General features: G+C 43.9%; 2 protein-coding genes across 3 annotated transcripts in view; both read left to right on the plus strand.

The window, feature by feature from the left end:
* Nucleotides 1-9,860, plus strand: part of LOC149355424 (FK506-binding protein 15-like) — a 108,722-nt gene extending 98,862 nt beyond the window's left edge. The window contains exons 26-27 of one of the 2 annotated variants that reach the window (XM_089583785.1): nt 794-933; nt 9,487-9,860. In XM_089583785.1, the coding sequence (XP_089439911.1) occupies nt 794-928 (135 nt within the window). In that variant the 3' untranslated portion in view covers nt 929-933; nt 9,487-9,860. The remainder of the gene's footprint in view (nt 1-793; nt 934-9,486) is intronic. The other variant, XR_016291506.1, reaches the window with a different exon arrangement.
* Nucleotides 9,861-13,221: 3,361 nt separating this feature from the next.
* The window catches only part of LOC149355425 (uncharacterized protein C05D11.1-like), a 66,616-nt gene continuing 58,278 nt past the window's right edge, over nt 13,222-21,559 (plus strand). The window contains exons 1-3 of the mRNA XM_089583786.1: nt 13,222-13,659; nt 19,473-19,555; nt 20,872-21,030. Coding sequence (XP_089439912.1) covers nt 13,521-13,659; nt 19,473-19,555; nt 20,872-21,030 — 381 coding nt within the window. The 5' untranslated portion in view covers nt 13,222-13,520. The remainder of the gene's footprint in view (nt 13,660-19,472; nt 19,556-20,871; nt 21,031-21,559) is intronic.

The following is a 21,559-nucleotide window of genomic DNA, read 5'->3' on the forward strand; positions in this document are numbered from 1 at the left end:
GCTGAGTGGGCCCATTAAATACTCAAGGATGAACATTGGGGCGCTTTCGCCTCAGAAACGTGTGTATTGTTTGCTTCTGACGCCAGTTATACCGAACGGGCGTAAGTGCAGTGACACTCTACCACAACTGTTCAGTTTCACTTTGCACTGATGTGGTCCTTTAGTGGCAAATGGCAACAGCAGCATTTGAGCAAACTTTTATTTTACTAACTTTTTTTGCATTTTATAATTTAGGATGTGTCAGTCTTGATGATCAAAAAAAATTTCATTGTATCATTTGGGCTATCAGCTGGTGTATAGCATACACAATGTGCATGGCTCTCCCCCCTCCTCCCCCCCTTTTTTTTTTAGCTGGCTTTGCGGGAAAATGCTGCTATTGCGAAGCTTGCTTTTTTTTTCAACCATTCCCGAAAGATTCACCTTTTTATCTGTCTTCGACACCTCATGATCTGTCCACATCAGTCCTTCTCTGAGAGAAAGCGTATTGCTGTTTTTTTAACTTAAGTGCTGTCAGATTGCTCACCTTTCTGGGCAAGCTTTGTAGTATCGTCAGTTGCACTCCATTGCAGTGAGGTCTGCAAACATCTATCTGGCCTGCAACATTTGAGTTTCTTTAGATCACTGGTGGGACCACTCACAAGCAGGGCCGTAGTTGCTTCTCTCAGGGTAAAAGTTGCACCATGTTATTGTGTAGTCTGCTACGTCTTGTTGGTCTTGTCTTTTTTCTTTTTGCACCCTTAACCTTCGGAAAGCAGCGAGAGTGGGAATTAAGTTGCCATGTTTTCATGCGTAGGAGTCCTTTCGCGCATCGCTGCAGCAGGCTAGTCGTGTGTATGGACAGAACATTCCTCCTCTCTGGATGACCTTGCTTAGTGTGGCCGTCCTCTTTGTGAGCCTGCTGGCTCTGAGGTATGGCCTGTACTGCTAGGCAAGGTAAGGAAACGTAGGTGTGGGAGTGACATTAAGCAGCCTGTGCTTTCGTACACGCGCCCTTGCCTGCTGCCTCTCTCTGTGGCACATCCTGTCCTCTTTTTTGTTGTTGCTGTCTCAATGCGTATCGCATCTCTTGTGCTGCAGAACAGAAGTGATTGTGCACCTCCATATATGACAGTTGTGTCAGTCCTTGCCAGTGCTATGTTTGATTTCATTCTGTTAAGGGTAAATGACGAACCAAGTGAGGCTTGCAACATCGAAAGGCGCTGCACTAGAGCGCTTGTCTCTCATGTTCAAAACGTAAACAAACACTCTTTATTCAGTCTTCTCTCTGATTATACCTTACTGCAAGTGCCAGTAAGCATTATAATGTCCCATATGTTTGGGGCATTTCGAGGCATATTTACGGAGTCCTGAGGGTCATGAAATAAAACTAATACTTTTTGCAACCCTAGCCTAAGATGATGTGAAGCCATAGCTTCAGCTTCTTTCATGATAGTACTGTTTTGTTAGGGACGTTATGCGAGGATGTTGGTGAATATACACTACCGTAATAATGAGACCTTTATGCATATAAAGCTAGCAGTAGAGAATTGAACTTAGTTAAGATAGTTTACATGGCAGGGCAAAGTGCAGTGCACTGGAGTGTCAAATTTCACAGTGGTAGCGCCAACGTGGAAGAGGTAATTGATGTCATCAAAGTGAAAGCAGGTCCGAAAGTAACTTGTGTGCACTTCCTGCTGCACTGTGCACTGCATGTAAAACATGTACAGGTGTGGCCGGAATAATACGGAGCAGGCGAAAGGCGGTGAAACTAGGAGAAACTGCATATCAGCGCCCCCTATCAACACCAGAAAGGAGCACCTGGCTCTCCGCGCACAGCGAGAGTGCCCGCCGCCCTGCCCCCCTCTTTGCTTAAACCCTGGCTTAATCAATGTTCGAAAGATGCTGAGCTGTTTCGGACAATACCGCCAGTAGTTGCCTTCCTCCAAGTGGGTTGAGTTTAGCGTCTATGTAGGGCTGAGTTAGCATCGAGCTGAGTTTAGCGTCGTTGAAGCAATGACCGCACGGAGCCATGAGCAGGCTAGGTAACTCACAGTGTCAGACTGTAGTCTTACGCCCGTTCCCAGCGCCTCCTCAATGGAAGCGACGAAGTACAATCCATACAACAATACATTGCCAGTCTGGGGCAGCAAAAACTTGAAAACATCAAGAGCTTGGGAACAAAAGGGAAAATTGCAATTATAATTGGTAAATTGTTTATTATTTATTTAAATAAATAAACTAAATTATATACACAAGAAACCGAAGGTCACAAATACCTCTCGCACATTTTTTTAAAAGAAACACACCGCAAGAAAGAATGTGGTTTCAGTTTTCAGTTTCAATACATTTCAATTCGGGCCGTGTGAATGTTGATATTTTCGAATATGAATCAAGTACTGAATGTCTCATCTGTTCATTATGAAAAAATATTGCAGAAAAAGATAAACAGGCAAGTGTTGAATACATTTCAATTCGGGCCGTGTGAATGTTGATATTTTCGAATATGAATCAAGTACTGAATGTCTCATCTGTTCATTATGAAAAAATATTGCAGAAAAAGATAAACAGGCAAGTGTTGTTGCCCTTATTTGTACAAAATAGCCCATGGTCTTTGCAACTGAAACAAACAAAACTAGACTCTGCCGTCACCACGGGCTAGCAGCAAAATCTACTCAGCCAGGCTATTTTTTGACTCTGCCACAGGGGCCAGCCCATCATCGTCACACCTGCTGGTATGCACACTGAAGAGGTGCTCTGGTCACAGTGCACCGTGCAATAGGCAGGGTTTTTACACAATCGCTTGACCCGCTGCCACACCTTGACTCGCCCCTTTGGGAGCTGCATACGAAATTCCACAAGTGGGCTTTCGTGCATAGCATAGTGGCATAGTTGATCAAAACGAGATGGCAAAGCTCACTCTGACAGTTGTGAAGCTGATAGGACTAATGACGGTGGTGTGGGCGTTCAGCAATACAATATGGAAAGATCAAAGAAAAAGCTGCACGCTTTCTCTTTGTGATTGTGGGAAAGCCCACTCGCAGGATTTCACACAAGTTCCAAGCACAGCAACGTCCAAATGTGCTCAGATCAGTCCATGCGATAAACGACTGAGAAGAAAGTGAAAAGGGCGCCATTGTTTTGTTTTCTTGGCACTTTAAACTCGATCCTTCGGACAGTTTGTTCAGACGTTGCGGTTTACCACAGTCGGGTATGTCAATTTCTCAAATCGAAAATGGACTGAATATCAAACATGTTCGATTCCTATTCGAACATTCGCACACCCCTGGTTTCAATTTTTCAGGGTGAGAAAAGCATGCGAGATTTTAAAACAATCGAACATGGTAAGGTGGTTGTCTGTGGTGATAACACTGCCCTCAGTCTGGTTTTTAACAAACTCTGTACTACACTACCCCATTAAGTGCATTGGCTCTCGGTGACTGCAGTGGAAATCGGATAGTAGCTGCACCGTCATCTTTTGCCCTAGCAATGTGTCCGCAGAACAAATGCGACAGTACTGGACTGATGATTGTCCTGCATCAACTCTTGAAGCAGTGTCAGCACTGTTCCCATCTACTGAAACAGCAAAAGGGGCAGAAAGGAGCAACTGTAGCTGCCACAGAGGTCTTGTCGAGCTTGTGTTTTATTGTGCTTGGGTAGCATGGGACAAACTTCATTCAAAGTATGTGTGAAAGCGGTGTCACCACTATGTGTACCACCCAATCACGTGGGTATGGGATTGCTTTAAGGGGGGACACTGGTCTTGAAAAAAAAATTTTTATTAATAAAGTCACAGTTACGAAATCTTCAGGGAATATGTATTTTTGTGTGCTGATTCTAAATATGTCATTTAATTTCATGTGAAACAATTCCTGGAGCACTTATGCACTTCTTATGCAAGTATTTTGCGGAGAGTTTTGAAGAAAATTTGCTGCGGGGAACTCGCTGAAATGTATGCCATTGAGTTCTCTTGACACCAAGGAATACAGTAAGGGTGAAATTGTCTTCCTGCCTATCATAGAACTTGAGTTATAGAGTTTTGAAGTTGTCGCTTCAGAAATGAGAAGGAAAGTGTGTATTCCTGTTTCTGAAGTGGCAGCTTCAGTACCCTATTACTCAAGTTCTATGAGAGCCAGGATGATAATTTTACCCTTATTGTATTCCTTGGTGTCAAGAGAACCCAATGGCATACATTTCAGCGAGTTTCCTGCAGCAAATTTTCTTCAAAACTCTCCACAAAATACTTGCATAAAAAGTGCATAAGTGCTCAAGGAATTGTTTTACATGAAATTAAATGACATATCTAGAATCAGTGCACAAAAATACATGTGCCCTGAAAATTTTGTAACTGACTTCATTAATAAAAATTTCTTTTCAAACCAGTGTCCCCCCTCAATTCTAGCACATTTTTTGTTTATTCTGAGGGAAAAAAGCTACACAATGTTTACTGCATGTGAATCGGTGTGAAAGCACAGATTTGTGCTATGTAGAAGGTGGCGATCAGTGGACAGTGACACGGAACGGAGCACTCTCACTAGGCTAGCTGCGGACACGCAAGAGACAATTTTGCTTGGGTCAGAAAGACTGGATTAGTGCCACGTAGACGATGACTGAGAGTGGGCAGTTCCGTGGGACGGTGCGCTCGCAAACAGACAACGCGACAACAATTTTACTCGGCGTTGACACTCATCAGATTGATGCTTGCGTGCTAAAAAAAAAATAAACAGCTGAATTGCATTTTTTCTTTTCTGAGCAAGCCCTCCATGTGTTCTATGACGATTTGGCTTTATATGAATACCTGAAAGTTAAAATTAATCTTTTTTAATTATTCACTGTGTCATGAACATTTTTTGTCTTGGAAAACAGCCGCCTACTGTGCATCCACAAAGCACACACCAGTTTGATCCTACTAAGCTGAAATACCTGTGGTTATGCGGAGAGTGGGTATGGGTATAATTATTGGCTTAAGCTCTGTCCCAGGAAGTGAAATTAGCATTTTGGCAGCAGTTTCAGAAATGCCTGCACAGAGATTGACTGTTACACAGCTACTGTTAGCAGCATAACAGAGTTGGCATTTGTAAAACTGTTTCATTCGTTGGTTTAATTTTCAGACCCCAAATTTGAAAGTGTAATTTCAGTAACAGCAGTCTGAGCTTCTAGAATTGTAGTTGTTGCAGGCCTGTCTGTCTTTCATTTCTGTTAGTTTCCATCTGGGAGCACATTTGTTTTTGTTTTAAATATAAAGTGACCTAGCCAACATTGATTCACAACTGCAGTATGGCTTGCCAGTCCATGCGCATGCCAAGTGTGGCTGATCACCCCTACAGAGCAAGCATGCACACTATACGAGGGGCATCACTCTAAATATATTGCATACAGGTGTTATTGGCAGTTCAGCAACCGTTATAATAAGCTGTATCCTTGAAACTAGTTGCATTTTCCGTAGTCATGTAATGTTATCAGTATACATGCCGAGTTATCTGAGGCCTGCAGTACTATTTGTGAGCTGACGTGATGTTTGCTCACAACTTCTAATGCAATGATGTCACAAAAAGCAAATACTGCAGGAGACTCCCTTTAAGACGAACTTGGAGGGACCATGAAAATTCATTTGTCATATCAGAAGTGCCCCCAAAAAAGTATGCATGAACATGCGAGGCACGCCCAGATGTCTGCACAATGGGAGCAGTGAATAACGTAACTTGGCAGTGAGAGGATAATTGCAATGAGAGCATTTACTGCACCATGCATGAAGTGAGCTGAACGTAACTAGTTCACATCGTCCCCTGTGAAGAAACAGCATTAGTGTGGATTTTTTTTTTTTCTTTCGACATGAGCCTCCTTTTCTCTCTTCCGCAGTCACCTCTATTTGTAATTTTTCGGTTTTTTTCCCCCCTTCTGGCTCCGAGCGCCCCTGTCTGAAACAACCTTCCTTTTTTTTTTTCAAGTCTCTTGTCTTGCTTCTTCCACAGTGCTGCCATTACCAACTCCGTGAGCATGCGTACCACGCGTCTTTGCGTTGTCCAAAGGTGGATGCACACGTGGCACCAATGGACCTGTCACAAAAATGTGGACGTCTGCTACCGTGCACATTGAAAACTCCTTCACCATGGCTGCCCTGCCTGTTTTTGGAGGAAATTGAGTGGACCGCTGGAGACTTTGCAATCATCAGAAAAGCTGTGATAGCTGAACCATCAGAAAAGCCGTGATATCATCTCTGCTTCGTTGTTTTATTTACAAAACTTGAGCCAGCCTTTCTCAAGACCCAGAACACAACAAGTGAAGAAGCAGCGATTATATAGTAATTTTTCTCATGCTTCATGTGACCGATATGGACTTTTGACATTGTAGCCATTGCTTGGCTGTTGAAACTGAAGCTGAAACAGATTGTGGAAGAAATTTCTAAATTATTTAGCGGTCATAGGCAGATTCCACATGGTGATCCATGTATAGTAATGTCTTGCGCGTCGTTGCAAAGAAGAAAACATGCAACCAAAATTTGTTGTCTCTAAAGCGCAGCCCTGCCAAGCCACTGTTTGGCAGGTGCAACATACCTGCCACACGTAGCAGTCGTGACGGTAGGGAAAGCACAGGTGTGTCAAGCTGCTGCTGCTGCTCAAGGTGCATGCAGGGCAAATGTCTCCAGCACTGCACCAAAGTTCTCCCCGTGGGACGAGCCATGCCGCTACGGTGAAGGGTTTTTCTGCATTGCAGGGAAGCTGTTGCAATGGCACGTCAGAACTGCTTAAAGGTGCACAGAAGAGGATTCTGAGATCGTCTGTTTATCGCGGTCATTCGACCTACACGCTTGAAGCATTCTTAGAAACCTCGAATCATTGTCCTGGGCGGCCGATTTCCATAATTTAAATCAATTAAACATCCCGGCTCCCTTTTTTTTTTTTAACTCACCTTTGGAAAAAGGAGTCAGCGAATGCGTGAAGTGTCTCTTGGCCAGCCGCATGGTGGCTTGCCTCTCTGCCATCGGCGGAGTGATGCGTAGCAATTGGCGAAAGCAGAGAGTCCACGTGTATTTTTATTTCCATGGGCCTAATTTGTGGCTATGTAGTCTGTAACTGCAACTATTTATAAAGGAAACCTAAAAAACAAATTAAAAGCGAAGCCGCCACGCAACTGGCTGAAAGGAACTACACGCGCTGGCTGACTCCTCCTCTTTTCGGAGGTAAGTTCCAAAAAAAAAAATAGGCGGTAGCTGGGATATTTAATTCAATTTAATAGGGAAATTGGCCGCACAGGACAATAATTCGAAGTTTCTAAAAATGCTTGAAGCGTGTAGGTCAAGTTCCCATAGTAAAAAGACTATTTCAGGTTCCTCTGTAGTGCACCTTTAAAGGGATACTGAAGTGAAATCTTAAAATTGAACAAAAATGCTTAAAATATATTCTCAGAATGTGATTACATCGAAATCTAGTCGCCACTGCGCATATTTTTAAGCTGATGGTTTTATTTTCTATTTTTTATGAGCGGGCGCGACAAGCCCTCCCGGCCGGCGCGAGGTCAAGAGTGTGATGTCATGACACCCACATCCAACAGGCAATAGGACGGCGATTACGAAGTTGCATTCCCACGGCGACAAATATGGCGGCGCCCTTCGATGCGTGACGCCTCGCTTAGGACTGCATTCGTCGTTACTGCCTTCCTCAGCGCGTTCAGTGGCCATAAATGGGCCACCGGTCTATCCCTTTGTCTCCTGTCGCCCATAAGAGAACCCATAAGAGAATTTGCTTAATTTTTTTTCTGCCCCCTTTAGGCTTAAGAGGGGCGTCGGTTTGTTGACAACCATGGTTCCCCTCTTAACCACCAGATGGCGCCACTAGTCTAAACATCGTGGGACTTCTGTTTTAAAAGTGAGAATGTTAGAAATGGCATAAGGTCCGGAAAAAATAGCTGTATTTAGCATACGTAAGCGTGCATACGATTATTGTATGTAGACAGCATCGATTAACATCTTGACATATCTGTGTACGCCGTGAGCAGACGACCGACAGGCGACGAGCAGCCGACACAAAACTAAAAACTGGAAAAGCCATGAGTAGCGATGGCAATCGGGCTCCTGCAGGAATAGTGGGCGCACGGGTGTTGTGACGTCTAGTCGCAGTCCACAGGCGGCCGCCAGGTGCGACTATACGGCAATAAATCGTGAAAAAAAACGTGCCATCCGCCTTTTTCGCTAAAATGCTTCTTGCATTTATCAATTTTAGCAGTCAAGCTCTTGTTTACGTGTAAAAGAGCAGCTCCAAAAGTTTGGTTCAGTATCCCTTTAAGCTGAGTCAAGGAGCAGGCATGCCCGCACCTTTTCATCCGCTGGGGGCAACACGCGCCACGTGGTGCATGCAGTGCAGCAGTGTGGCTGTGTCATCTCTGTGCCACGTGCAGTCAGGTACGATAGTGCCCTGCCTACCACACAAAATGCACAGACGCTTGCAGGGACACTTGCCCACGCGAACACTTGCCCACGCGAACGCTTGCCCACGCGAACGCTTGCCCACGCGAACGCTTGCCCACGCGAACGCTTGCCCACGCGAACGCTTGCCCACGCGAACACTTGCCCGCAAGAAGGCTTCCCCCGCGAACACTTGCCCGCAAGAAGGCTTCCCCCGCATGTAGGCGGGAATGTGTGGGAAATGTTTTTTACTTATTTTTGCTTGCTTGTGTGTATGCCTCGAGAGTGCCGAGCAGGCACTCTGCAAATACTGTTGTCGGAGGCACTGTGGTTCGCATTCATTGCGAAAGTTCATCTTAAGTTAAGGACATGCAAAGTGGTTCGTCTCAAGGGGATCTTCTTTTACATTGAGTCAGTGGGAAGCCAACCAAATGATCTCTGTGTTTATCTTATCCGAGAATTCGTCTTAACAAAGTTCGTCCTAAGAGGAGTCTGCTATAATCCTAGATTGGTGTTCTCCATGGGTTGTGCCCTATTTGAGACTCTATTGCGTAAACTGACCTGGTCCTTTTCACTCCCTTTTTTCTGTTTTGCTTGCACAAGTATGCTTTTTTGGACATCATTATTTTGGCACTTATGTTGGTGGTTGTTCAACTGCTGCTGTTGTTTTGTTTGCCACACAGTGGTTCTCAGAGAACATATTCACTGACACCCACACTGTTGCCATGAATTTTCATCTGCATGTTGTTTTCCCTTTGTTTTCCACACCCCTACTAATGCTGACATTTGTGGCACTAACATGCTGCTGTTACTAAACATTGGCTCCCAAGGAGCTTAACGAGAAAGCACCGTTGCATTTCACTAGTGAAGTTTTTTTGGCTCAGTACATGTTGTGTCACAGCCTTTTCCTTTTTTGCATGTTCTTTGTTCTTGAACTGTTGTTGTTCTTAGCAGCGTTGGGAAAATACTCAAATGCTTAGCACCATGAGCAACTTAGTTAAGAGTGCCTTTGATGGCTGAAAATGAAACAGTAACCATGAGCTTGCACTGCTGCCAGTGTTTTGTAGATTGCTGTGGTTCTCTTACCATGTTTTTCATGCATTTTTCAGTCATGGAAGCCACAGCCGCCCCCACCCCCACTGTTTGATGAGTACGAAGATGACGACTGGTTGAACTAAGTCAGCCTGGCCACCGGGACCATAGGCGATCATTGTATACTTATAAACAAGGGTTATGAATGGGTAGAGTAATTTTTCCAAGCACCCGTTAAAAGTGTGTGACCCAATGCAGGTTGCCACCCAGAAGGTGCACTGTCTTCTCGTAAGCAACACTTTCACTTGAATGAACTGCGCAACTCTGTGCCATTAGGGTGCATTTTATGCCACTTTATATATATATATTACATTTTTTGCTGGAGAGACTGCATATCGGCCTATACATTCGAATGTACAAACATGTTTTGGATAAACATTCCTTTGCTAAGGCTGCCGTGTCTTCTTCATTTTTTGTAATTCCAATGGGCGTCTCATTGCAGTGTGTCTCTGTTACTGCCCTGCCTCCCACTCAGCCACATGGAAGTGCAGGAAAAGGGGTGCAAGACAAGTCACCAGAGTGTTGTTGTTCTCACTTTATCCATTTGACTCTTGTGCCTGAAGCTTTAATAATGTGTGAATTCACCATCTAGTGTCAAGGTTTTCTTCGTTTAAAATCTACATGTGCGGCGAAAATGAAATAGTTGCATCTCTATCAGTTTAGTAATAGCTACTCCAAAAGCCAGCACATTATTCCTTCCAACAAGGTGAAGGTGTGTCTGCGTGGCTTGTTTGCATGTTCGTGGAGACAAATTTGGTCTTGAACTCCTGGATGCATGGGGTTGGCGGCCTAGTAACAGCTTTTTCACAGGACCAGTAGTACATAAAACAGAGCATGCATGACTTGCGTTGGAACTCTGTGCAGTGAAAAGCACAATTTAAAATTAGGAAGCTACATTGTTCACCACCATTTAACCACTTGGACCACTGAAACAACTTAACGACAGCTCTGACCAAAAGCTGAATTAAGCTGCACTCGAGTTGAAAGTGAGCTACACTTGAAGCTAGCGTGACACTTTATACCTAGCTCTGCAAATACCCGCATTGAGGCCATAATGTACGCATTCCCTTTTGCTTGCATGAAAAGATGTGTGTGCATTTTTCACATTCTGTTCAGCAAAGCATGAACAGAATGGCAAAAAATGTGCACACATTGTGTAGTGCAAAGGAGTACAGCCACAGCAGTTGGTTTTGTGGCATGCACTAAAAAAGATGCATAAATATGAAGGAGGCCACCTTGTGTGTTCAAGGCATACCTCGTGTAAATGACCAAAGAACAGAATGATTGAATGCAAAACTTGACAGTATCTGTGAATATTTGTCTTGTCTTCATCGTCAAGAATGCCCCATTACATAGAGTGGCATTAAAGTTTGTTCCAGTGGTTGTCAGTGTGTTGGTATAATGCGAAAATAGAGTGTAACGAAGGCCCTTCGTTTTGTTTTCCCAAATTCAGAAGTTGAAAATCTGGCACTTTCTTTTTTAGTTCAGGTGTATATTTGGTTAAAATCTTCCAAAGTTCCAAGGTTAAGAAAAATAACTATTGGTACTTAGTCATATACTGGCCATAAAGTGCTCTATTTTTTGCTCATTATTTTCATAAGTTTAGTTACTGCAGATTGCACGAAGAAACTCTCTACAATATGACCTTTTTCCTCGATCGTAACGATTATTTCATTGCCTGTGTTACCATGCCAATAAGTAACACTGAGTGTGCGTCCGAGCTAGGCCTGCCTGCCCTTGTTTTACCCTGCAAAAACTGTCATCACAGGGACCATTTAAAATGCATGGATGGTGCTTGATGCAATGATGTTGGTAGTATGCTTGGTCATTGCTTGTGTTTTGGCTTCTTGCTTTGAATGCATTCTTTTGGAAGTTATTAGATTGGCCCTTGCCTTGAATAAGTGTTAAAAAGAGTTTTAAAATCGTTGGCAGTTGACTGAAACACTGCTCTAGATTAACTGCAAGATTGGTGATGTATGCACATATGTGTGGGCCAGTTGGTATCTAGACTCTAGGCTAAGTGCCTTGGGTGCTATCTCTGTCGTTTTACTCTGTTCTTATCTCTACATGCGTTATGGTAATCATGAAGACATCCCCAGTTTCCATGCGCTGCCTTAAGTTTTATGTGCTATCAAATGAGATTTTCCTCAAGGTTCATTTTCTGTTTGAAATCGAGTTTAACAAGACACCCAAGAAATGAATCTGCTCGATGTACAGGAATCGGGTAAAACGAAACGAGGGGCCATGTGCATAACTAAAATGCTAGCAATTTTACTAGCCCAGACGCAGGCAAGTCCTCTAGTTGAAACATTGGCTAGTGGACTGAGGCTCCCTTACTTCTCTCGTTAAGTTTGTTTTTTTGCAAGCAGTTTTGGTTGTTATGCATGCATAGCAAAGCATGTGCTACATCGCACCAAATTTTGCAGTGATAAATTTGGCCAACTGTTCACCAATGAAACTTTGTGCTTCAGTTCATGCAGTCACCTGCTAAGAGTCCGGTTGTCTCGCGAAGTTTCAAACCAGTGAACTTTTGACTGACATGTACAAGAAAAAGCAGTGGGCCATTGCAGGACCCATGAGAGTATGAGGATGTATTTACCAGAATGAATGTAGTTTATTGCAACATGCTGTGCTGCTTGCATAGCAGTAAGCTTCTAGCTCAGTTGCTGGTACTTTAAGACGTATGTGCCTGGTTATTTGAACTTGTCAACTGCAGTGTAGGATACGATCAAATGCCTTTGGAAACTCTTTAAATTTATGAATAAGGTTATGTGTAGCATTGTGTGGTATATGGTGGTCATTAATGTAACTCGTGTTATCTGCTGTAAAGCAGGTTTCCATTTCTCGTGGACCGCAAGTTGACAGTGAGTGTTGCCCGCTCGCATGTAGGTGCCTTGCTGCAGACTCAACCCACCGACTGAGTGACTATAGGGTAAACCCACCAACTTGAAACAGGATCCCAGAGGCACAGCTTGCATCCTCTACTGTTTCCATGTGATCGCAGCTTTAATGTGTTCACTACTTTGCAAGAGCTACCAGTTAGGTATCGGCTGATAAGTATTTACCCAACAGATGTCATTTATTAAATATCTGAAAGGTATTATCTGCAATTGACGGCCCTTCGTATGCACTTCCAGCACCTCTCTTGATAGCGTGCTGCCGCCGCGGACGGGGCGAGAGGCGCGAAGTTCACTTTTGTTCTCCTCGAAGACCGGGAAGGGCGGCGTCGTCGTGCGAAGTCTACATTTCTCTGTTTTTTCACTTTGCCCGTGTTGGTGAAATAGCGTGCTTGCAGACACGTTGCCAGCGTTTTTCTTATTTTTTTTTTTTTGGGGGGGGGGGGGGGGGGGGGAGGGGATGCTGACAGCTGGTAGAGCACTGCCAACACTGCCGAAAGAACAGGCCGGTGGGGAGGGGGGAGCCGGACTGTGCCCCCCCCCCCCCCCCCTTTGCTTCGGTCTTTCAGATGAAACCCCTCAATTTCGAAGGGTACGGTGGTGGTGAGAAATATCAGAAACGCGCGCCTACCATGCATTCGTGTACGAGCTGAAGTTTAGGTGATTTCGTTTATCCCTGGTGCATCATATTGTGACACGTTCTGTTAGAGCGTTAAACGTTGTTTTCTTCACTCCCGCCTGTCGCATCGCTTCAAATGCTTCTTTTTTTTTTTTTTTTCTCTAAACTCAGAAACCATCACTTTGAGCAGTTCAAGCGGTAGCACCGTCAGCCCATTGCATTACCTTCACGTCTGCGCAAAAACTAAAAACTATGACGTCATTATGCGTTGATATCTGGTCGGTGTTTGCATATTACATCTCCAAATCTAGCCTCCTTTCACACACTTCATCTGTCTACATGTAATGATTTGTTGTCGCTCTTTTTCTCGTGCTCGTGTCGCTCGTGTGCACCTTCGTCTTTTCCACTCTCGCGGGTAGCACGCACGTGCCGGTCGCAAGCGCGACCGCTGTCATCAACCACGGAGTCCCCGAAATCGAACGCTGCGGGTCCAATACCACCGAGTTGGACCTCGCGGTCTCCTTCCAGGGACGTTATGAGCAACTTTCAAGAAATTTGCGCCGTCCGAACCGACGGCGAACTGCCACTCGCGAAGTACCGGTCGACGAAGACCGGCATGACTGTGTGTGTATCCGAATTCGATGGTCCCCTCATCAGCGGTTACCTCTGCATCGGTAAGCTGCTGCTCTAGTATTACGACGCCGACCCGCGCATCCGCTCGGTCGCCCAGTGCTCGACCGCGCGCATGTGCGGTCGGTCGTTGCGCGGTGGATTTGACGTTTGCAAAGCGTTCCATTTGGGTGCTGCAGTTCCCGGAGAGCATGCGTTGTGTTGCCTATCGTAATTTTTCACCGAATGGTCCGCAGCGCGAAAGATGAGCGGTTCGCTCGCTGCACACACCGGAAATGTGTCTCAGCTGCTGCAATGCGATATGCGGCATTTTTTCAAAGCGCACTGCTCGCTAGTGCCTTTATCAATGCCTAAGCCTTTCCAAGGCGCAGTTTCTCTTGGTAAGAGCCTTAAACCAAGGTTAAACCTGAGAACATGATGTGCCGCATTTTGTACTCGGTGCCTAGCGCCTGCCCTTGCGTAGAAGCATCGCAAGTAGCTCTTTGACAGCCGATGAGCCTAGCAACCGAAGGGACAGGGGTTGTCAGTCGCACCTTGGTGCACAAGCGACTAGGAATTATTTGTGTTTGTAAGCAGGGAATCATGAATGCAGTCCCCATCATGGCTACATTCCTAAATTCCTGGTTGCTAGGAGACCTGGTTGCACATTTTTTTGGCTGCTTAACTGGCAGCTTAAACTTTTCTCTTAGCATTGCTGTGCACACAGCAGAAAGTTTATTGTTTAATAATTTTCTAACTGATGAGTCGTAAAATGCGCCTTAAGAAACTGCACGGCCTCGGAACTCACCCGCATTAATTCTCTCAGCCCTCATGTAAGCCACGCGCTGCTGTGAAAAAAGTGACACATTCTTAGGGAAATTTGTCTAATATGTATGCAACTTCTGCATTCCACAGAAATCATTTGTCACCCATGCGAAAAGAATGGAATTCACGGTTTAAAGTTTTGCAGGTTGTGAAAATAAAATTACCCCGAGTCGTATCTCAGTTACACAAGCTTCAGTCATCTAAAATAATATTTACCAAAGGGGGGCCCTAAACTGCCTCTCGTTCCAGCTCGTGTCTTGTTGTCCCCAGGAATTTTTTCTGCTCGCAGTATTCTTGGCACATTGAAACAGTGCCAGCGCAACATGATGTTCAGCTAGTTGTCGAGCGCTTTACTGCACCCTTTTCAGCTTCGTTTTCTTAATTTTGATCATAAGTGTGAGTAAGGCATCCAAGGAATGGCATGCTGAGTTGTGTTTAGGGCCCCTTTAAATGTAGTGTGCTTTAGAGAACCTATGGTTTTGTATATATCATTCCCGACCGCGGTGGTCAAATTTCGATGGAGGCGAAATCCTAGAGGCCCGTGTACTGTGCGATGTCAGTGCACGTTAGAGAACCCCAGGTGGTCGAAATTTACTGAGTCATTCACTACGGCATCCCTCATAGCCTGAGTCGCTTTGGGATGTTAGATCCCCATTAACCATAACCGTATATTTCTGAAAAATGCATTATGTGATGCAGCATGTAGTATAACAGAAGCAAAGCAGTACTTATTTATTCATTTGTTAATTCATTTACTGAGGGACCTCAGGCTCTAAAATAGTGGCTTCATATAAGAGGGCACAGTACACAAAAGCTGGTCCTTAAGGGTAACGGAGTGGATTCCAAGAGAAGGCAAGCGCAGCAGGGGGCGGCAGAAAGTTAGGTGGACGGTTGAGATTAAGAAATTTGCCGGGATACGGTTGCCACAACTGGCGAAGGACAGGGTTAATTGGAGAGACATGGGAGAGGCCTTTGCCCTGCAGTGGGAGTAGTCAGGCATACGATGATGATTATGATAAGTACACAAAAATGAATTCAGATAAAGTGCATGCGCGGCATTGTTTGGTATAAACATGTAAGGACAGAAATCACCCTTCATGTGTCAAAATTGGGCTGGCCACTTCGTGAATGATTCCAGCATTTCTTTTGATCCCTGTTATAAATTATCAAGAGAGATACAAAAAAAAAAAATCTACTCTTCTCACCTTCTGCAGCCTTCTGGCAACAGCACCACAGGATCCTGATAGCATGGCTTGTTGACTGCTCTTGCTATTTACATAGTGACCTGTGCATTTTTGACAAAAGAATGCTCACAACTGTTGTAAGCTGCAGAAGGGTTGTGATATTCTCTCCCTAGACTTCTGCCATCTGTAACTTGTTTAACATTATGCCGTAAAAGTGTTATGCCAGGGTTCAGCTTGTTGCGGAGTGAATTATTTGCAGGAAGGTACAAATATTGGTTCAACTTAAACATTGCTGGGTCATCTGCATCAAAGGGAAGACAAGTATTCATGCTACTAACTTCTGCATATTCAGATGGCTAGTAATGACACTGTAATTTGACAGAACTGCTAATTATATTTCTCTAATTATTTGATGCAAAATAATGGTAGATGTGGCAAGAAATACAAGTAAAGAAATGTGAAGTGGAAAAAGGATGGTAACACGAATTATGTTATGATTTTGATTGATTCGTAGTATAATAATTTTATTATGCTGCCAAGTATGCTTCAAAATTGCATTGTTTTAGCATGGGCAACGAAGTTTCTGCAAAATGCAGGAGTTGCATCAACACTAGACTAATTTCCTTAGAATGTTTCATTTCTCAGTTTTTTGTGTACACAAAGATGACACAACAAGGGTGACAAAGACTCGTTCTGCTTTGGTTAAAAAAATAAAATGTTGTATTACTCTGTGTTCTACTCCAGGCTCTCTTAATGCGCACTAGTGGGGGGAACTACAACAGCTCAAAATTGTTAATTTTATAACAGAAGAAAACGTTTAGAATATTTGAAAACTTCTGTGACAAACCTCATCTTCTTCCCACACATCCGCTCTTTTGAAAACATTTATTAATCAAAGTAAACCAGGTTATTACAAACAGTACGTAACGATAAGCTTTATGTAACAAATCCAAAGCCAAGTTCACGGTATTCTTTTCGCAGAGGACTAAGAAGGACACCTTTCATAAACGCAAACTATGGCCGGTAACACACAGACTATTCGATACCTTTTTTTGTTGTATCATGTTGATGGCTTTGTCAGTTTTAACAAACCAGTGGCCAAAAAGTCCTTAAAGCTCTACTGCTGAAATGTGACATTGCATTTGTATAGTTTAGGCATTGTTCACTTTGCTTTTGTTGCATCTGGTGATGTATATGTTGCTTCTTTATATATGTTTGTATATGTATGCTGGCAATGCTACCAAGTACATCTTTTTTTTAAACATCACCTCGAGCAGTATTTTGATTTTTAATGATTTTAAATAATTCCCTGATGTTTGGTTACTGCAAAACAATTAGCTATGTCATGTTAATCTTATGTTGTTACACTTCTTATTTTAGATGTTTTTTGTGTTTTTACTTTTGTGATCTTGTGTAACTCAAAACAATGTGACCAAATTTTTGCTTTTAGGATTTGTGTTTATGCGTCGAAGTGCCCTTGTCGAATGCTTTTCTGGCTCGTCCCTTTTTCTGCTCGCCAAATGTCACTCGGAGCAAAGGCCTTTATCAGACATTGCAGCCTTTAGCTTTTGCTCTGGGCTTTCCGTAATGGAAGGGAGCAATTAAATACAAAGGACGGGGCGCAACTCGCCCTGAGAAAGCAGCTTTACAATGGACCAACTAGCCCCACAGTGCATACTGCTGGAATATGTGTCACTTCCTTCACAGCAGCATGTGGCTTACCTGAAGGAATTAGGCTGAGAGAATGTGGCTGAGTTCTGACACCATGCCTTCTGAAGATGCATTTTATGATTGAGCTGTTAGAAAATTTTTACACAATGCACTTTCTGCTATGTGCACTGCAATGCTAAGATGAACGTGAGTAGTACTGGCTAGGGAAAACTTTTCCTATCTCTTCTCAGAATTCATTCGTCTTTAGAATTTAGTTATCAACGTAGACCTGGAAGGGGTCATGTTACATGGCTGGTTGGCATTCAACTTTTGACAGAATGAACTGAAATCTGGGCAAGTCGGTAAATGTTCAGGCTGGAAACCATGGTTCTAGAGCGTGTACATGTTTGAGTGTGCCTTTGTATGCTTTGCATCACACACCTGTCAGCTGAGGGAAATGAAATGCAAAGCATATAAGCATTGCAGTGTAAAAATCAGACCCCCCCTCCCTGAAGCCACATTTTCTTCCTTTCCACTGCTGCTCAAAGATCCCAAAGTTTGCATGAGTTTGAAATGGCCTCTTTGCACCCTGTAGTGAAAAGCAACACCCTCGATGCGGTGCGACATCCTGTGAGCGTATTGTGATGCATCCGACTGATCGTTCACTTTTGGAGAGACCTCTAATGGCATAGACTCGATCTGCTTGACTGTGCTCTCACACGTAGATTGCACCATGCTTAGCGGGATATATTGAGGGACCTGCCCCACCTGTTAGCTTTTCTTCATTGTCACTACCTGGAACATTCATGTGCCATGTCAGGACAGGTAGTTGAACGGTTTTTGTCACTTTTTTATTGGGTAAAGTTTGTTTATCTGCATCTTTACTAAGTGTTCCTTCAAAGGATTTGTGCTATTCTTGTAAAGCAGGAAGTGGTGTTCCACTGCAGTCAGAAGATCGGAAGATGATAAAGGTGACAGTAACAGGCGATCAGTGGTGAGGTGTACATAGCTGCTTCAAACATAAGTGTGTCTGTTTGTATTGTACGTAATAATACAGCATTGTGCAGTCAGTCTTGCAGGCTTACAGAAGCTTCCGTATGGAAAATGCCTTCAACAGAACTTATTGGTGCTGCAAACCTTTTGGGTATTAAGTAGGGGTGTGCGAATATTCGAAATTTTCGAATATAATTCGAATATTATATTTTTAGTATTCGTATTCGATTCGAAATCGAAGTATTCGTGTTGTTTCGAATACTCGACACGACGTGAATATTCGTATCTAGCCGAATGTTCTATTGCGAGCACCGGCTTTCATTTCGGTCCGCAAGTCCTCTCGACAGAGACATAACAACATGGCGGCGCCCAGAGCAATGCGTAACGTTGGGCCATGGAGTAGCTGACTGCTCTGGAGAGCTTCTTTGTGGCTATACCTGCGAAGCTGGTATAGTCAGGGCTGTGCACGAAATACCTCGCAATACGTGCCAGTTCAGTGCAAATTGAGAGGGCATTTTCTTTGGCTGGAGAAGTCGTTTCAGCTAGAAGGGAACTACTTCTGCCTGACCATGTGGGGCAGCCGGTTTTCCTTCACGACAACCTTTTATGTTCATCCCAGCAACGCGCTTTTGTGCTTATGGCAAGCTAGCCTTGATCAATGCTGTGTACTAGCCATCTTCTCTGATATTTCCGCTCTTCTAAGAACAATGTTCGAGACTTTGATACTTTTTGTGCAGCCACACACACCTTTTGTGCTCATTTCATCACTGATAGTTGAACTGTGATGTTTTTGGGTGCTCAAATAAGTGTTTTGTAGTGGTTAAATGCGTCTGTCCTTGATTATTCGATATTTGATTCGATATTCGGAACCAAGTATTTGTATTCGATTCGTATTCGAAAAATTTGATATTCGCACACCCCTAGTATTAAGTCAAAATAATTCTGCTTACAAGAATGCTGCTGTCTGGAGAAATGTATGCATAGTGTGGTGTCGTAGCAGCAAGCAGAAGGGGAGATGACTGCTTTATGTGGTTTTGTGGCCAACTGAATGTGCTTTTTTGCCTGATGCCCAAACTGTTCGAGTGGTGTATCATGCTGTTCAAGGGTGTTTTGAAAGGACTTGGCTTTTACATCACTTCCACTGTAATGCATGTTCACAAGATCTGTACTCTGTTGCTTCTTGCACTATGCAAGCTTAGGATTGCATGTATTTTTTTCCAACCCAGCCACAGAAGCTCAAGATGATGATGGCCTGCCGCACACATTAGAGCATTTGATATTCATGGGCAGCGAAGACTACCCTTACAAGGTATGACAGTTGACCTGAGGTCATTCATCTTTTTGCTTTAGTAACCATGGGCCATGCGATTATCAAAAAGTAAGATAGGGGAGAACGTACATTAGAAGTGAAGGACCATAGGGTTGTAGGTGTTTCCACCTAAAATTTAATAAACGCTCAAAAAGTACTGTGCCAAATTTATTTTCACAAACTCAGTTTTGACCTGAAAAAAGTCAGTCTAGCTTAATGAAGTAGGACAACACTGGCAAGCTTATTAGTGTTCAGTAGCTGGTTTGTATCACTCTGTCATTCAGTGTCTATGTATGGTGGCTTCCAGAATGGTACGACAAAACAGCGCTGGCGAACGGGACGGAAGAAGAGACAGACACATGCGCTTGTGTCAGCGCATGTGTCTGTCTTCTTCTTCCGTCCCGTCCGTCAGCGCTGTTTTGCCGTACCATTCAACCTGAACCAACCAGCCCGACTCAGCCCTCTCCTTGGCCTCCAGAATCTTTGTGAAATAAAGAAAATGCAAATGCTTATAGTTGCAGCAAAGTTAGTTTTGGCGGAATACAGGACAGAAAGAAAAGGCTCAAATGAAACTCAAGGGGGGCAGCTAGCAAAGCTTCTTGATGGAGAGTTTGCTCCGAAAAAAAAAAAAAGTAGAAGAAAAGAAGATTGCTGAAGGTATGCTACACCTATCATTTCACATTCAACTGTAAAAGCTACTGGCAGGGGGAACCAATGGCATCTAGCACTCATTGCTGCAGAAATTTTAGGCTGTTATCAACAAGAATGTTTGTAAATCCTACTAATGTGGTGGAATCAATCTTTTTTTTTATACAGCCTGTCTTTTGAAAAGCAATCATAACTACAAAATGATGCCAAAAAAAAAAGGTTAAGTAGATATTAAATGGAACTAGGTATCCCTCCTACCCAGACAGCCCTTCTATACTCTTTTTTGTTTTTTGTTTATGGGGGTTTAATGTCCCGAAGCAACTGAGGCTATGAGGGACGCCGTAGTGAAGGGCTCTGGAAATTTCGACCACCTGGGGTTCTTTAACGTGCACTGACATCGCACAGCACCTCGGCCTCTAGAATTTCGCCTTCATCGAAATTCGGCCGCCGCGGCCGGGATCGAACCGGCGTCTTTCGGGACAGCAGCCGAGCACCATAGCCACTGAGCCACCGTGGCGGGGCTCTTCTGTACTCTATTTCTGCCAAGTTATGTGCAAACTGGGCAGCTGATGACTGGCATCATTGTTCATAAATTTGTCAGGAGTGCAGTGCAAATGCACCAAATACGGAGCTTTAATGATATTTCTGTGATTCATGCATCACTGCAGGGTGTCCTGGACCAGCTGGCAAACCGCTGCCTTGCATCTGGTACCAACGCTTGGACAGATACAGACCACACTTGTTACACAATGACTACAGCTGGCTCCAAGGGCTTCCTCAATCTGCTGCCTATCTACCTGGACCACATCCTCTACCCGCTGCTGACGGTGAGTGCGGGGGAGGTTTTCTTGGTCTGGTCTGGAGGATGCGCAAGCATTGTTGAATTGGGGGGCAAATTTCAGCTTGAATTGAATTTGAATCAAAATAGTGCCAAATGATGTAGAGAGAGCAAGATTGGGAAGTTTATGGGGATAAGGTGGCTGCAGTTGGCACCAGACTGGGTTAATTGGAGAGACATATGGGAGAGGCCTTTGCCCTGCTGTGGACGTACTGATGCGGGTGATGATGGCGAGTGTTTGAAGAAGCCTTGTATGAAATCCTGAATTTGAGACTGGATATTGCACATGAAGGTCTTGGAAATTCTCTGAAGAAGAGAAAGAAAGCAGGTTGTTGTCTTAGAGTTGCCTGCGTATTTCTTTCTAAGCAGCTTATTTCGGGTATTGCTGTGAGTTGTTAGAGCAAGCTCCATAAATCACAGGGGTGTTGGACTGAGGACTGCACCCATCCTGCTCCAATCACCTGCTTCCGGATCTAGTAAATGTTGGTTCCTCCCTTCAATGATTTTTATTTATGTAA

The sequence above is a fragment of the Amblyomma mixtum genome, chromosome 3 (genome assembly GCF_055824585.1).
Source record: "Amblyomma mixtum isolate Tamu chromosome 3, ASM5582458v1, whole genome shotgun sequence".
NCBI lineage: Eukaryota > Metazoa > Arthropoda > Arachnida > Ixodida > Ixodidae > Amblyomma > Amblyomma mixtum.